The sequence below is a fragment of the Protomyctophum bolini genome (assembly GCF_963924005.1).
Source record: "Protomyctophum bolini genome assembly, chromosome: 6".
In the NCBI taxonomy this organism is placed as follows: Eukaryota; Metazoa; Chordata; class Actinopteri; order Myctophiformes; family Myctophidae; genus Protomyctophum; species Protomyctophum bolini.
Genome location: NC_137867.1, coordinates 8093828 through 8111307, shown reverse-complemented (window position 1 = coordinate 8111307; position 17480 = coordinate 8093828). Strand labels below are relative to the sequence as shown.

The following is a 17480-nucleotide window of genomic DNA, read 5'->3' as shown; positions in this document are numbered from 1 at the left end:
ATTATTCCCATAATAGGGAATTCTTAGCGTCCCATGAGAACCGTGTTTTTTTTCTGAAATAAAGCAAATCAGGCCAGGCGATTTCTGTCGCTTGTGATATTGAGTAACTTTTGATAATGTCATGTGTTTGGAGAAAATTATTTATTTCCGGATGAATTAGTACCTTTCCACTGTCAGCTGATGCTTCATATCCAGATGAATTAAATCGACCGGCTGATTTGTTTATTTTTTGGAACACAGTTATGAAAAAGGAAATAAATAAATCCTGAACACTGTCTTCAAAGGCAGTTAAAAAGTGTATTAAGGAAGCAGCAACGTGTCGGTCTATTCGAACTTCATCAGGCTATCTTTAATTTGTTTTGAAACACAGTTTCTGGGAATTACAAAAGAAAAAATAACTCACGCAGGGTGATATAGCGGCCTCTAGCGGCAATGGTGTGAAGACTTTGGTGCTCTATTCTATTGGCGTTGCACATAGCGGTGGTACAGTGCCGTTTTTAAGACATGTGAAGGAGTTGGCTCATGGTTGCTCATTGGCTCCCTGTTGCTGCGCTCACCACTTACTACAGAACACTGATGTTGACCTACAAAGCAACCAAAGGCATGGCACCCCCATGCCTTAAGGCCTGATCGATCCACCCCCTCAACCCCTCCCACTCACAGAACAGAAATGCTGTCCCGAGCCTTCCCCTAAAACACACTGGACAACGCTCCACACATCCTAGACTCTTCTCCCTCCAATAACACACCATGGACAACGCTTTTACACATCCTATAGACTCCGCTCTCCTCCCTATAACACCCTGTGTACCGCTCCACGCGTGATAGGACACGACTATATTCTCCCTTCCTCTAAAACACACAGAACACTCCTCTACACGTCCTATAGACTCTTATGCCTTCCCCTAAAATACCCAAAACAACACTCTACACGTCCTAGACTTCTTTTTCTTTGTCTCGTCCATAAAACACGCTGGACAACAATCCACAGGATGTTGTTTCTGTTTTACCTGATATACTATAGTTTCAAAAGATTATTATTATTATTATTATTATTATTATTATTATTATGTTATATAGATTGCATGTTGTTTAGTCAGGCACCACCACCATTCTCTTTGCACTCATTTTACATGACTGTTTACATTGTCGTTTATTTACTGGAGTTCACGCTTACTTTGCATATTACGACCCTGCACTTTCATGTCGCTCTGAATAATTAAGAGCATCTGCTCAGGGTCTCCTAGTTCGTAATTGCACAATGCGACATGCTTTTCAGAAATGTGCAATGAATGGCTCCGCACGAGATGTACGGCCATGCCGTTTGTGAAAGGGACGAGTGTACCAGGCTTCATGCAGCCTGAAAAATAGGTGAGGTAAGTTAAAAATAACAGGTTGTTCGTTCCGGGCTGCTGCTCGTACCATATATTCATCATAGATCTCTCTCTCTCTCTCTCTCTCTCCTCGCACACACGAACACGCACGCACGCGCACACACACACGCACACGCACACGCACACACACACACACACACACACACACACACACACACACACACACACACACACACACACACACAGCACTCCCCCCTCCTACAGTACCAGTGTGTGCATGAAATATTCATAACACTTTCTCACTGTGGAGTGTGAACACCCACAGACAGATAGACACACGGCGCGTGCGCGCACACACACACACACACACACACACACACACACACAGCACTCGTCTGCAGTGCACACGCTTTTTGCACTGGCAAAACACATACGTGGAGAGGAAAACAAATGGTTACCGTATGAGATTGTAAAACAAACATATCTCCTTCACACACACACACACACACACACACACACACACACACGCACACACACACACACACACACACACACACAGACGGTATGCATAAACACTTTAACGCTTGCCGTAGCATGCATGAATCATGAGGCCAACATGTGCTGATGTATCCCACCGTCCTCCAGAGTGTGACATGGAGACACAGCTGATTAGCATGCAGTGAGACGAGTGCAGGAGACACTGCCAGTAAACTGATGGGAGCTACAGTATAGTAACTCACAGTGCCGCACTGAAGCCATATGTTGAGGTACAAACTAGTCATATAATGACTAGTATTTCCTTGAGGAAATACTATAGTTGCCAGTAAAAGTCTGGTATTCAAAATGTACTTGAGTCAAGTGAGAGCACAAAAGTATAGTGGCATCAACAAATTAGCGTTAAAGCACCAACAGTAGAAATACTCACAATGCAGACGAACATGCCATTTCACAAGTTATCAAATGTATAAAAATGTGGGGTGAACTGTATGCTTTGTAATAATATTAAACATCTGCAAAGTAACTGGTAACGCACATTTTCAAATAATTGTGGAGGAGTAAAAGTACAATATTTGCCACTGAGAGTGGAGTAGGAGTAAGTATAGCACCTAACAAAAACATGCATAATTCATCTAAATGAAGCTCCCCCATTCAAAATTAAGCCCTACAACAGTATGTTCCCTTATTTGTATGTCTGGGCAAATACCAGAGGGGACTGCGACATACCATTCAAACGTAGTGAATGAGTATAAGAGACCGAAGTAAGAGAGACCACTAACTATTTGACCTCCAAGTTCGACCTTAAGAGGTGGCTTAGCAAATGTGTAATTGTGCATGGGTATATAGTCATCAGCTCCATTTGTCAATGGTGTCACTTCACACATTTCACTGTAATTGTTCTGTCCCCTCTCCTGTACTATGTGTACTTGTCTTGTATTGCATTGCACATGGTTTTTGTATGGATAGTTTTATCGCCACTTTTAACAGCCTGCTCAGGGACTATACCGTCCACAGATGGTAATTAGGTTCTGGCTGATATGGCCCATTCACAGTGATGTGAAATCCAATTTGTGTTGATCAATGTGCATTGTCCCTGATAAACAAAATAAATAAACACAGTAAATAAATAAGCATGTTCCCACATTCCAAATTGAAAACACACAGGCAGATAGGTGCACGCAGTGGCCAACTCACTATAACTTCATTGGGAGGCTAACTGAATCAGCGTGCTAGCTAGCTAGCTGCAGGGAAATGTAATAGGACCAAAGCAACGGCAAATCAAACGATGCTCTGATCATAATGTCTTAATGGAATTTACAACTGACGTGTCTTCAAACAAGCCAGAGTTTCTTCTTAAGTTCATACCTGGAAAGGCCAGTTCACCTATAATGACATGTTTTGGTGAGTATTGAAATGGGAGTGATTTTGTATAGGCTATATCAAATAAAAAACGACAACATGAAAACACGTTTGTGTCTAGATGTACATGTTGGTGTAAATCCTGTCTGGGTCTAATCTAGACTATGTGATTAACGCGCGGCGTGGCCTTCCCCGTTTTGATGATTCGCCAGTCAACTAGGTCATGGGTTCCGAACATTTTCTCCTGTATCATATGATGAATTGGCAAAATAGCCAATATGCAAGGTGACAACGCGGCACATCGTGGCACATTGGGAGCTTTTATGTATAGCTTATTAGCCTTTGGATGACAATTCAAGTATAAGTTATGATTTGTGCAACATGTTTAACATTTCTGGAGCGGGGAGTGTTGGGTGGGAGGAGTAGGACGGAGGCCTTCTACGCCCTCCCGGTGGGGGCTTCCCGCTGGCAGGTGAGTCAGAAGGATACAAGACATTTGTGTGGGGAGGAATACATTGTCATAACTACTCAATTGGAAAGAAAAAAAGGGGGCAAAGACCTCATTCAAAGCACTTCTTCCTCCACTGGTTCAGCCAAGGATTCTGCGGTGTTGTGAAAACATTCGTACATTTGATTTAATTTCTGAATGCGTTTCAGTCTGATTGCAGGGGAAAGCACCCGGGGACTGTGTCTGTGTGTACCACTCTGCTTCTTTAATTAGTTCAACAGAGCATTTCGTGGCTGTCGGGTGGAAACCTTGTATATGGCCATAAACGGTGAACAAACTGAACCTGTGTTCCACTCAAATGTTTTACTTTCGTAAAAGTACCTCAAAATTGTACTTAAGTACCTACAGTACTTGAGGGTTATATTACAAAAAAGGTCCTGTACCTGTGACAGTACATCTTTGTACTGGGCACTGTATTGCAGAGCAGAGGGAAAACACCAAACTATTAAATTAAATTAATTTGCAATATCTTATTTAAAGTAGATCAAACAAAAACGATTCAATTGAATATCTTTCAAACATATGAATGGAAATGTTCAATTCACTCCAGTTTTTCCCCCACCGCAATGTCCCTTTAAATATGTCCCAAGAGTCAAGTATTCAAAAAGTAATCCCAAAAAAAGAAATCCAACCAAACAAGTAGATCTTCTCTTTTCTCTTATTAAGTAATAGGCCACCCAAAGTTACAAGGCAAAAAAAGTATCCTCCTCACCCAACCTTCAGGAATCCTTGGGTCTTAATTGGCCCAATAAGGACTATCAGCTGGTTCCTTTGATCACAAGCTCTGATTTGTTCAAGCCTCAGAAATGTCTGACCAAACTTTCCTTCTTCCCATTCCCAACGTTTTGCTCAGTATTGTCTTTAAACAACCACCACCAAAACACAGACACTCTTCTTACTGCCCAAACTTTCTTTCAATACTCAAACAAGGACAGGAAATACATTTATTCACACATTTATTACGGGTATGATTTAGTCACACGCTCTTGTTGAAACTTTAATGGTTCAGTATGTCTAAAACCCACAGACTGGACCACTTGAACTTGCACCAAAAATTGGCGATCTACAAGCTCACTGAAACCCGTTGCAGTGATTGTTACTTACGTTATACACGATACTTGTAATATGGCAAAGTATAGGTAGGGCATTAATGTCAGAAAGAAAACATGCACAAGTTCAAAACATGCAGGAGATACGAGGTTTCTGCTCCTCAGCGACGACTTGGCCGCAGGTGTTGCTGAGCTATTGATTGCATTGTGTGCATGGCGTAATGCGACAAATAATGATAAAATGGCGGTCAGCAAGCGGAGTAAAGAACACATTTTAACTGATTGGAGTTTTGGATCGCTTATGGTTTCCATGTCCGCGGGGAGAAGGCGCCATGATGAATAGCTAGGACCCGATCAATGTAGACTGCCTTTTAACAGGAGCGACAGACCCAACTGGCTTAGCACATAAGTTGCTCCTGTGGAGGTGGTTGCAAGTCATTTTCTTTGGTTAAAATAAGTGTCAAATTAAATAGCTCTATATTCTGATAGTACTATAGTAACAGGAGTCTACATGTCTCTCCAGCTTTATTTACTGGAGAGACAGAATATAGTGTTTTGAATAACGCTTTGACTTTTTAACAAACCGCTATTTGTTTTAACCAAAAGTCACATGGTTTGATGACACAACATGGGGGGCTGAAGACAGCCATGCAACAAGGTTGTGTCATCAAAGCATGTGACTTGCGTGTGTATTTATGTGAATGAGGCCTTTACTCTGCCTTTAAAGGTGGTTGTAAGTGATACGCTTGTGTTAAAATTTGTTTTAAATATAGCTCTGTATTCTGATAGTAACCAAATCAAACAGACTTCCAGCTCTTCCTTTTCAAAATATGAGCCACTCCTAATTCTACATACATAGACGTTTGTACTAGGCCACGTGACACCAGAGCAAATACATGGCAGTGCACATGATCTATCAGATCGTTTCATGATCTGATATTTAGCCTATTCTGCCTAAATACGAGCATATATCAGTTTGGATCGGCAGTTCTGGCAAATCCATACCGACTTGTCCACATGAGGATTAAGATGACCGTCTGCTCTCCAGATATGCACAAAGGACAGATCCGGATACTCTTGCACGCACACATTTCATGCGCACATTTATAGAAAGGAGTACACAAATTAAATTGTATTTTCTGTTTAGGCCTATACTATAATATGAGCGTGAGAGAGCCGGGTGACCCCTGTTCAAGGACACGCGGGGTGGTTTGCTCAGCCACTTGCTGCATGATGCGTCGTCCATGATGACACACATGAAACATCGCAGTGTTCCATCGCGATCCGTGCCAACATGATCAAACCCCTCTGAGGTCCTTTCATTAGATCACCCCCTCGTGCTGTAATCTCCTCGTGTATAGGCTACAAATGTATCTCTCTCAGTTCTCTCCTATAGAAGATGTGGAACATACATGAGTAACCAATCAAGCCCCTGTTTTTTACTTAGTCTTTTCCAATCTACAAGCTCACAACACATCACATGGGCTATTTTTGCATCACAGAGCCCCCCCCCCCCAATGTCCCTTTCATGTCTCTCTCTGTCCTTCTATTTTTACCGAAACACCTGCATCGACCTGCCACGTCATGTATTCAATTTATTTCCGAGTATTTTTAACCCATTCTGACCTGAGATCAGATTCATACGAGGTTTCCACTGGACACACACTGGTCTGATTAACCCATTCTGACCTGAGATCAGATTCTAAAAATGTCAGTCGTTCTTCGACTTTTCAAAAATAGCAGTGAGCGGTGGCGCGCTACGAGCTTGTAGATCTGCTATTTTTCAATAGCTAAAGCACGACATGATGCTAACACCAAAATGGGTGCCCGACCAAAATGGGTTAATTGGAAAATATTGATATTCCATAAGCCATTATTATTAATTGTCAGGCAGGGAATCAACAGACAGGAGTTCAAGCGGCATTCAGACTGAGAAAGACTCCCAAGGTCAAATGAACACAGAAGGAAAATATATTTGACGTATAGGAGACGTTTTCTCTGCATCTGTGCAAGAAATTATACTCTGTAAGCCATATGTGACTACATTTGACTGAGGGACTGCCATTGGGCTTTTTAGAATTGTTCATGTCATATGAAACCATTGACATATTGGTTGTTCAGTTTGACCCACCGGTTTTTGGAGATATGGCTTATAGAGTAATGTCTTACAGAAAACAGCGAATTCAGAAAACAGGCTTGAAAGGTTCACTTCTGTGGTCTTTAACATTACACATACAACATTTATTTATTTATTTATTATTTCATATTTACATGTTGATTTCAGCTCTGACACTTATTTCAGACATGCTCTAGTATGTGAAGAGTCTGCCTGTGCTATAAACTTCATTTTGAAAAAAAACGTTTTTTTCCTCTGGTGAAAAGCAGGAATTTGCACGATAGCAGTCTCTTAGTCAAATCTGGTCAAAACTGGAGGCAGTGGAGGGTCAAACTGCACAACCAATATGTCAATTTGTAACTATATGATTCTCTGCTTACATGTGAACTGAAAAAAAGGGTATAGACAACTCAGCCCCACTCAAATTGGGTCACAGATATGAAACAGAATTAGTAGAATCAATCAAGTACTAAAATTGAGAACGGCAATGCAGTTGAACGTGTATATCTATATGATATGTATAGCTACAGTATCTGTTCGGTTCAATGTCTCATTCGGCCATGGTTTCCATGGCAAATAATTGATTCTTAGCCACATTACAGAATCACTTGAAGAAGACTTGATAGATTAATGGAATGAATCAGACCTAATGACAAATTAAGTATTCCAATTAATCAACACAGCTGCTGCTTAAGCTGCACTGTACAGTGTAGTACAGCACCAGGGGTCCAAATGGACACATATATTTTTATTTTTCTTGGAACCCCAATCTACAATTTTGAGTTTCAATTTAACTCCGAGAGAGTACGGATGGAACCATATGGACCCTGTGTAGCAGGTCATTACACACCAGTGGCGACACGAATACACAATACGGGAAAAACCAACAGACAAAATAAAACAATGCTGCATTGTTTTCAATTATAAATGACTCCAAATGTGCTCCAATTGGTAGAGCGGGGTATATCACATTGCAGTATTGATGTAAAACATGCAAGTACTGTTTCCCACCACCGTCCATATCAATGCATGGAAGGCCCGGTGCTGTGCCAACTCAAAAAACACCCAACTGTGGACACGAACTGTAATGGGAATTTTAGAATGCCAACTACAGTGCCAGATATATGCATTATTGTGTATTTATCTTCCTTCCATTAAAGGGACACTTCACCCTTTTTGCAAAAAGATATATGTTAATGACGTTTAGAAGCTTTATAACACTTTCCTGGGGGTCTTTATGTGTGTAATATGTGGTTTTAGATATTTTAGATTGTAGCAGTGAGCCTGTTGTCTCTGATGTCATGGACACTGGTCTCACTACCTTCCTGGACTACATGTTGTCTCAGTAAGACAGCTCTCCCCCCTATCCACAAGGAGGAGCAGTGCACCAAATAATTATGGGAATTGTAGTCCAGGAAGGTAGTGAGACCAGTGTCCATGACATCAGAGACAACAGGCTCACTGCTACAATCTAAAATATCTAAAACCACATATTACACACATAAAGACCCCCAGGAAAGTGTTCTAAAGCTTCTAAACGTCATTAACATATATCTTTTTGCAAAAAGGGTGAAGTGTCCCTTTAAGTATCTTTGCTCACCAATGTGCTCAGTCTAATTCATGCAGCTGTCAATCTAACAGCTGACTTGACTCCTCCACGCTGTCAGCAAAGGTATACTTATTTGTGTGTCGCCCTTATGTTAAGCGCGGATCCTTGTATGGACATTCAGTGTGGCATCTCTGTTCGGACAAGACTATAAGGACGGCCTGAGAATGGGGTTGAGGAGGCTTGCGCCCGGAGGGGCTGCTGGAACAGGCAAGGAGGCCTGTTCCTCACTCTCTGTATGTTGTTACTCTGCTGAATCTTCTGAATGAAGTCTCAACACTTCACTTCGTCATTCCTTCATCTTTGGAAGATTATTTAATCGACAACAGAGCCCTTACGAATGTGGTGGCGGGAGTCACAGAGGAGGATGCAGAGAACAGAAACAGCGAGACCCACCGATGGGAACACAGCCGGAAGAAGAAGACTGGAGCGCCTCCTGGGCATTGTCTAAACCCAGCGCGCTCTCCTCGTCAGATGGGATGTGAGAGTTACACAGCGGGAGATCGAACCGGCCAATGTCTCAAGATGTTTTCAAGGGAGTGTAGGGCTGCCAAGTGTTTCCAGCTGGCAGGAGCTGATTAGTTAATTATGCACATTAACATGTCGAGGCGTATATAACGCGGGGGAAACCGCCAGAGCCACAGTAGCTTACTTTTCAGACGTTCCAACCAGTTAGAGCGCGGAGCACGTGCGTCAAGCCATTTCTGGCAAGCGGGAGGAACGTTTTGCTGTCGATTGTCGGCGAACAGCCCTCAAGACAACACCTCTGACAATTAAGGGTGGCGTTTAAAATGGTGATGCTTCATTTCTGAAGCGTTAACCACTTGAAGTTCAGCATTCCTATAATTCTCGGAGGGGGGGAAACGCTCGGCAAAAGTAGCCCACAAAAATGCGTTGTGATGCAACGAATACGTATGAAATAAATATATCTGGGGCGTGTGTTTTCAGGTAATCTAACATGCATGGTTAAAATGGAGTTCGAAGTTACATTGTGTTCATATAGGAGGGTGGCGCATGCCTGATAAAAAATGTATACTGTATAAAATATTAATATTTAGTTTAGTTTAGTTTATTCGCACAATAAAAACAGTACAAAAAGGTAACATCAATAAAAGAGAAGTGTGTGCAGGTGAGAAAAGAAACCCAGGGAGGGCTTATATGTGGTTCTCACCAAAGTTAATATACAAACAGTAAATACAAATAATAAGACAAAGTAATCAAACATAGGTATGGAAAATAACAAAAACAACAAGAAATACATTATTTACACTTGTGAAGTGTGTGTGTGTGTGTGTGTGTGTGTGTGTGTGTGTGTGTGTGTGTGTGTGTGTGTGTGTGTGTGTGTGTGTGTGTGTGCGTGCGTGTGTGTGTGTGTGTGTGCGTGCGTATGTGCACGCACACATGTGCGTATGTGCGACTACATGTTGTCTCAGTAAGACAGCTCTCCCCCCTATCCACAAGGAGGAGCAGTGCACCAAAGAATTATGGGAATTGTAGTCCAGGAAGGTAGTGAGACCAGTGTCCATGACATCAGGAGACAACAGGCTCACTGCTACAATCTAAAATATCTAAAACCACATAGTACAGACATAAATACCCCCAGGAAAGTTATCTAAAGCTTCTAAACGTCATTAACATATATTTTTTTGCAAAAAGGGTGAAGTGTCCCTTTAACTCCATCCCTCTACACTCCATCCCTTTAGTTTCCATGGTTATTGAGCCCCTCCTATATTTAATTTATACTAACCAATTATGGTAATATGAATTATATGCTATTACTGCTATTAGTATAAAAGAAGGAGCCTAATCCATTTTCATGTTTTTTATAGCATTAAATACTATATATATTTTTGGTATGTATTAGCCTGTTTATTTTCCATTGATATAATTTCACCATAATAGTATCATTTCACCATAATATTATAATATCACCATAATAGTAGTACATTTAAACAGAAGAGAGCTAATTTAATAACCAGTCACTCTTATTGTTTGATTGTCACTCTTTGATGAATTGAACAAGGTGGACCCTCTTAATTCTGCAAAATGTTAATACATATGTCAATCAATCAATCAAAGTTTAATGTTTCTACGTTAATCATCACGACGTTGTTTGTTACACTTGCATGTAGTATTTGTATTTGCAACCAGAGGGCTACAAATACAATCAGTCTTTCAGTCAGTCAGTCATGCATTATTAGACTCGTCGGTCTTTCCTTCCGCGAAATAAAAACGTATGGGTTTCCAATGCTAGACTGCAATGTCAGACCCAAGTCAGTCATTCGTACACACTTCACAGTTAGTTTACAGCACTTCGTTCAGTCACCACCCCCTTCTCCCAGTCGGTTATGCTGTTATACTGTAGCACTTTGAACGAAATATGCATTTCGGTCTTTCGGTCTCCTCGGTCAATGTACCAGTATGACCGATCACGACCCCTTTCTCCCGGTCGGTTATACTGTTACAGCACTTTGAACGAAGAACGAAACTTTGAACGAAGAACGAAACTTTGAACGAAATATGCATTTCGGGTCTTTCGGTCTCCCCGGTCAATGTACCAGTATGACCAGTCACCACCACCCACTTCTCCTCTGCAACTGCTGTGCACTGTGGGAGCCCTGGAGACGGAGAGCACGGCCCCGGCCTCCAGGCTCCGGATCGCAGCCGGCTCGCACTTAATGAGAAGAGCAGCCATGGCGACTCCCCGCCGTTTGCATTTCAGAACGGATCGCTCACGGAAGTGACCGGGTCGGCTTCGTTCACCAAAAATAACTAGTTATTTTTGATTCGTTCATTCATGACCGACACGTCACTACAATCTACAAGCTCACAATGCGACACGAAGCGACACGTCGTGAGCTCGTGGATCTGAACCACTGAACGATCTACAGCTGCGCTTCCATTCGGGTCGTTGTCCTCAAAACTACTCAAAGTATAAAGTGAGCAAAGTGCTGCTATCAGCACCGTGATGGACGGACATGTTTGTTTGGTTTGTTTTTTGGCCAAAGTCAAAATGTTGTTTATCTTATGTCGGTCGCAGTGCTTTTCACAGTCACAAGTGAGTCACAGTTTGGGCCTTAATGAGATGCTGCTGCCACCGCTGAACGCATAAACAAAGGCGGCGTGGCACTATGGTGATGAATAGCGTCACTCTCCAAGGACTCTCACAGTCTGTGAATGATGTCCACAGGTCTTCTGCTACACAGTCTAATCAACCACCACCAATTGGTAGCAGTGCTGGGACAGTAAGTACATGCGCTCAAGATGAACTACTGTACTTGAGTAATGTATTATTTTTATTTTAAGGAACATTTACATTACTTTTTTACATGTTTTGTCCTACTCCACTACATCTTCAGAGGCAAATATATATATTTTTTTACGCTGTAATTATGACAGTTTTAGTTACCAGTTACTTTGCAGACTATTATCAGAACGTACTGTAGCCTACGAACCCAAATCATCATATACAGTGTGTGTGTGTGCGCGCGTGTGCGTGTGTGTGTGTGTGTGTGTGTGTGTGTGTGTGTGTGTGTGTGTGTGTGTGTGTGTGTGTGTGTGTGTGTGTGTGTGTGTGTGTGTGTGTGTGTGTGTGTGTGTGTGTGTGTGTGTGTGTGTGTGCGCGTGTGCATGTGTGTGTTAGGCTGCACAACAGTGACAACCAATCCAATGCTATTCCATGCTCGGACAGACCCAGCCAGGGACCCAGGGACACACATACAGTAGCTGGAGTGGTTGCACCACTCAAAAAAAAGGAAAAAAAAAGTTTACTTTCCTCCTTCTTTTGATTCCAATACTTTTGTACCTACACTAGGACCTTTACTTTAAGTAGAACATCAGAGTAAGAGTAATGCTAGACACAAACGCAGCGTAGCACTACAGTGATGAATAGCATCGCTCTGAGCACTCATGAGTCTGTGAATGATGCCCACATGTCTACAGTCTAATCAACAAGCAAGGATTATTAGTTTAGTTTCTCGCCGACAAGCCAAGTTCTCCAAGTTCTCAGGCTAAGTTGTCGCGGCAGTGTATGCGAGTTGCTTTTAAACAGCCAAAAGATTAGCACATTTCAGAGACTAGATTCTCAGGGAAATTATGGCAGATGAAATGGAGCCTTAAAAGCTGGTCTATTGCGCTGATCAGAGCAAAGGCTAAACACTGCTGTAGTGTCCCATGGTCTAGCTCAACCACTAGCTCAACCACATGCACCTTGACCTTGGCGTCCCCATTCTGGGTATGTCACAAGGCCAACATTATTGGGTGAACATTGCCTAATTGCCTAACAATCTCACGAATGTTTAACTACTATGCTTGACAATACATTTTGTCAGTTTCTTTTTCTATTCCATTTTAAGTTTGTAGTCATTGCTGCAAGTTCCCGACTGGTGTTAGGTGGGAGTTCTGACTATTCTAGACCATACTGCATAACTTCAAGCTTGCATAATGTCTTATGACTAGCACTTAAGTCTAAGATGAATATGTGCGATAATCTTACAAAGATGAGACGATCTCCCACCATGCAACAGAACCTTGGATGCAGACATCCAAAGGACGGGAAGTTATGCCCAATCTTCTTCCAGGAGAAGGCTTCTGGATTGAATCTCCATAGAGACCTACCAGACAATAATATACAAACACACCAATGGTGCTGCGGTTGCCCCTCGTGCACCCAAATACAAACATCTTTGTCCCAATGATGGTGGCAGAGTGACCTTATGACCTTCTGAAAGGTGGTGGAGTTCCTCTGGTGTTTATCATCAAAGACCAGACCATTGTGCCGGTGTCCAGCTTGTAGGTGTCATTGCATTGATGACCACAGGCGTTTCCTCCAGTGATAGGCCCTGAAACCTTGGGCCTCAACCATATGTGGTTGTCCACATCAAATGCATAAAGCATGGTGCGGCGAGTATCCCCTCCCCAGACGTGATCGTCTATCAGCACAGCTGTGTGGCCCCGGCACAAGCCCGCACAGCCATTCGCAGTTTCCACACCTCGCTAACCTCGCTAACAAAACCCGCCGATCGACGCAGAGTGCCACAGCTTGAGTTAATAGGAATGACCGACCATGGATGAATATCAATGATGACGGTCCATTGTGTCGACCTGCTAAGTAGCCTTGTAGGTGTCAGATGTTCTGTCTGAATCAGTCTAAAGAGTTGGATCACAGTGGCTGATGGATTCATGAACTCATTAAATTGCAGAGGTGACGTTTGCTATAGGGGTGTAACGATATAGTAACTGCATCGGAAACCCAATTTTTATTTCAAGAATCGAGGTATATCGAAAGGACAACAGCAACATTGACTATGTATCGTATCGTTTTGCAATGCAACTAATCGGTATCGAATGGTTTTGCTATGCAAATAATCAATTGTATCAATACTACATGTTTGTGCGTGAAAAAAACCAAAAAGAGGGGTTTAATTACTTAGCTTAACATAATGTCAACGCATTTTAAATAGTTACTGTATCGATTTCAAATCATTGGATCGTATCGTATCGTCATGATGAACCAATATCGTCCATCACATCGTATCGTGATACGTATCGTATCGCTGTTTAAATGTATCATTACACCCCTAGTTTTCCCCTAGGTAAATGCATAATTATGACAACGCTAAAGTTACCAGAACCGCCAGGCAATCAGTTGGCCCAAAGCTTGATTCGAAAAAGCCCCCACACCTGCAATTTGATGACTTGGTCAGTACACTTTCCACAGTTCTTTTGCACTCTTTGCACATACATTCTCCACAGGTGGCTACCATAGCACAAGGACTTTCCAGTCAAGGACTTTCCCATATTATGCTCATGGTCATGCCCATATACTGTATGCCCACATATTAATAACATCAGCCATATGGTCAATTGGTCATAAAAGGGAAACGGACAAACATGTGGGCTGAGGACACACACTTCTTCAGTCACATTAACAACTTCAACAACAACAACGACTCGGTCACAAGTTAAGTTTACAGGATTTAGAATGCGGAAGAAACGTAAACAAATATTCTGCTGCAAAGTTTTGGTGAGAATACGTAGCAGATTGTGCTTGTAGACTCGACTTTCAACGACTCATGTATGAGACCGTATCATAATCCTTGTCCTCGATTGTGCATTACATTCACCCACTCACACACTGATGGCGGAGGCAACCATGTAAGGCACCAACCAGCACATTGGTAGCAATTAGGGGTTCAGCGTTCGACACCAGCTCTGGGGGCAAGCCTGGGATCTAAATGGGAACCTCGCGGCTGCTCTGACGGCCACTCTAACCCCGAGCCACAGCCGCACCCTGCTTGTTTGGCTGGCTGCTACGGATGTCATTGGATATAGTCGTCACCACCTACCTGTAGCCACTGTGACTGGTCGCTATGTCCGGCCGTCCAGGCGTTGACCTTGCCCTGCTTGTCCAGCCGGGCCTTGCCGGGCTCCCAGGTGAACATGTCCATGTTGAGGGTCCTGAAGATGCTGGAGGCGGTCACCTGGTAGTCCTGGACGTGACCCGACTTCAGCCCCATGGGCTCTGAGCAGCCTGGAGACACGCACAGACAGAACATGCTAGACACCACAGAACCAAGCAAGCAAAAAAATGTGGAAAATATTTGGCACAAGCTATGTTCAGATGGGAGGGCTTGTACCGTTTCCTGGCAGAAGCTATTTTCAGATGGGAGGGTCCGTGGACAAATACATATTCATGTCATTTCATATCCTTGAAATGGTTGAAAGCCACTCACTGGTTGAAACAACATTTAGGAAGCAATAATAATGGATTGCATTGTATAGTATAGTGCTCAAAGCACTTTACAATCATCCGTTGATTCATACATTGGGAGGTGAAGAGGCGAACAGTCGACGCCAGCATCCTTCACACACCAATGGTGGCAAGCTCACACTTAACGACTCATTGGAGGCAGTGCAGGGTTCAGTGTCTTGCCCAAGGACACTTCGACATGTGGACAGAAGGAGCCGGAATTCGAACCGCCGACCCACGGATCATTGGACGACCTGCTCTACCTCCTGAGCCACAGGAAGCCCAAATGACTACAATTTAGAAACAAGCCGAAAAAAAGCAACATGTAACTACCAGCTTTCTGTTAAATAACCAGATAACGTAATGCCTTTTTGTATGAAAACCCCATATTTTAATCTAACAACGTCATAAGGCCTACATCCTGTACATTTATAGACCACTGAAGTCTATAAGGGTGCATAGACTGCTTTCTCACCTGTCAGCTCGCACCCCAGCAGCTCCATGCGCAGTGTGCAGTGTCTCCTGCACACCTGCGGGTAGATGCGCACGTGCAGAGCCTCGATGGGCGGCGTGAAGGAGTTGGCGGAGGGAGCGTTGTTGTCCACGTTTCCTCGGAAGATCTGTCACAGAGGGGACGAAGTGACACCACATCGTCAGCACAGTGGAGAAACACAAGCAGCTTTGCTGTAATCTCTCAAATATTATGTCAGCACCACACCCTAAACCGGGAGGAAGTGTGGACTGAGAAATGGGAGGCCCCAAACCCGAGGTCCCGTCTTTGACAGAATGGTAAATGGTGCATTTATATATAGCGCCGTTATCCAAGGCGCTTTACATAGATTGTGCATTACATTCACCCATTCAATTTAATTCAATGGGCTTTATTGGCATGAGAAAACATACATTTACACTGCCAAAGCAGACAGTGGAACCAACTATTCACAAACACATTCATACACTGATGGCAGGGGAAACCTGCAAGGCACTAACCTCGCCTCACCAGGCTTTCCACCTCGGAGGAAAGCCTGGTCTCTGTTCCCAAAGTGCTGTGTGAACCGGTCTGGAACGGATGATATCGTTACGTCATGTTGTAGTGTTGTTTTGTAGTCATCAGGCAGGAACAATCAAACAGAACTCCTTTTCCCTCAAACCGGAAGAATAACAATAAAAGTTCTCGTATAGCCTGTAGCTTTTATTGAGGGAAAAATCGGTTTTAGGGAAAAGGAAGTTCCGGATAATTGATGCAAAACAATACTACAACATGACGTATATAGCGATATCATCCGCTCCCGACCGGTTTCATAAACCCGAAATGGAATGGTGCCCCTGAGGCACCAACCAGCCTTCTAGGTTCACCGATCTGAGTGATTCATGTTTTCAGAAAAACCCATGTTTCGATATCGGTAGTTCTCAAGCTATTTCATGTCAAGGACCCCAAAAAGTACATGTAATTGGCCGCAATCCAGCTCTCGTCGCCCGCGGGCCAGATAATCTCGCGGGGCCGCGCTCACTTGCCTCTCCGCCTCTCAACTTCTCCCTGCAGGGTCCCAAAGAATCGCCTGCCTCTCATTGAAAATGAATGACTAAGGCGCGCTTCACACTCCCCCGTCTGAAACCGCCTGTAGGCAGATAGTAATCTTTTATTTCTTCTTTTGTGAAAACCATAAAAACGAGACACGCAGGCAATTATGCTACAGTATGACTATGCAAATCATCACGACGCGCCCACTTTCTGCAACGCATCATCTGCACCGATCAACACATTTCTGTCATCAAGGTCAATGAGCTCGAATTATAATGGGGGAAAAAAATAGACAATTTCCCGCACCATTTGAGCCGGTAATTTATAAGCGCACTAGTGTGTTTTAAACGAGAGGTCCAATTACACAGCTGTTTATTAATACACAGCCATACAATCTGTCTGACAAAACACATCACACATACTGTAGACAGGCGATTAGATCTATCGATCTGTCGGACGGACGGACGGACGGACGGACAGACGCACAGTACCGCACACACACACACGTGCACGCATGCACACACGCACGCGCACAGGTCACAGCAATGACAAGCCAATGATAGGAAAAAAAGCAGGGAGCTGAAAATATACATAACTACCACATTACATCATTATGTGTGTGCATCGATCATGGGATCTACAGTGTGTTTGAGTAGATTGTGCGTTGTGATTGGCCAGTCGCTGTGATTGACACTGCCTAAACCTAACCCTAAACCTTACCCTAACCTTAGTAAAAC

The 17480-nt window shown here is 43.2% G+C and overlaps 1 protein-coding gene across 1 annotated transcript in view; it reads right to left on the bottom strand.

Annotated features, from left to right (window-relative positions):
- Positions 1-17480, bottom strand: part of edil3a (EGF-like repeats and discoidin I-like domains 3a) — a gene marked incomplete at its 3' end in the record, with an annotated part of 226162 nt that overhangs the window by 35452 nt on the left and 173230 nt on the right. The window contains exons 7-8 of the mRNA XM_080767014.1: positions 15697-15841; positions 14818-15002 (exon numbers count right to left, since the gene is read on the bottom strand). Coding sequence (XP_080623140.1) covers positions 14818-15002; positions 15697-15841 — 330 coding nt within the window. The remainder of the gene's footprint in view (positions 1-14817; positions 15003-15696; positions 15842-17480) is intronic.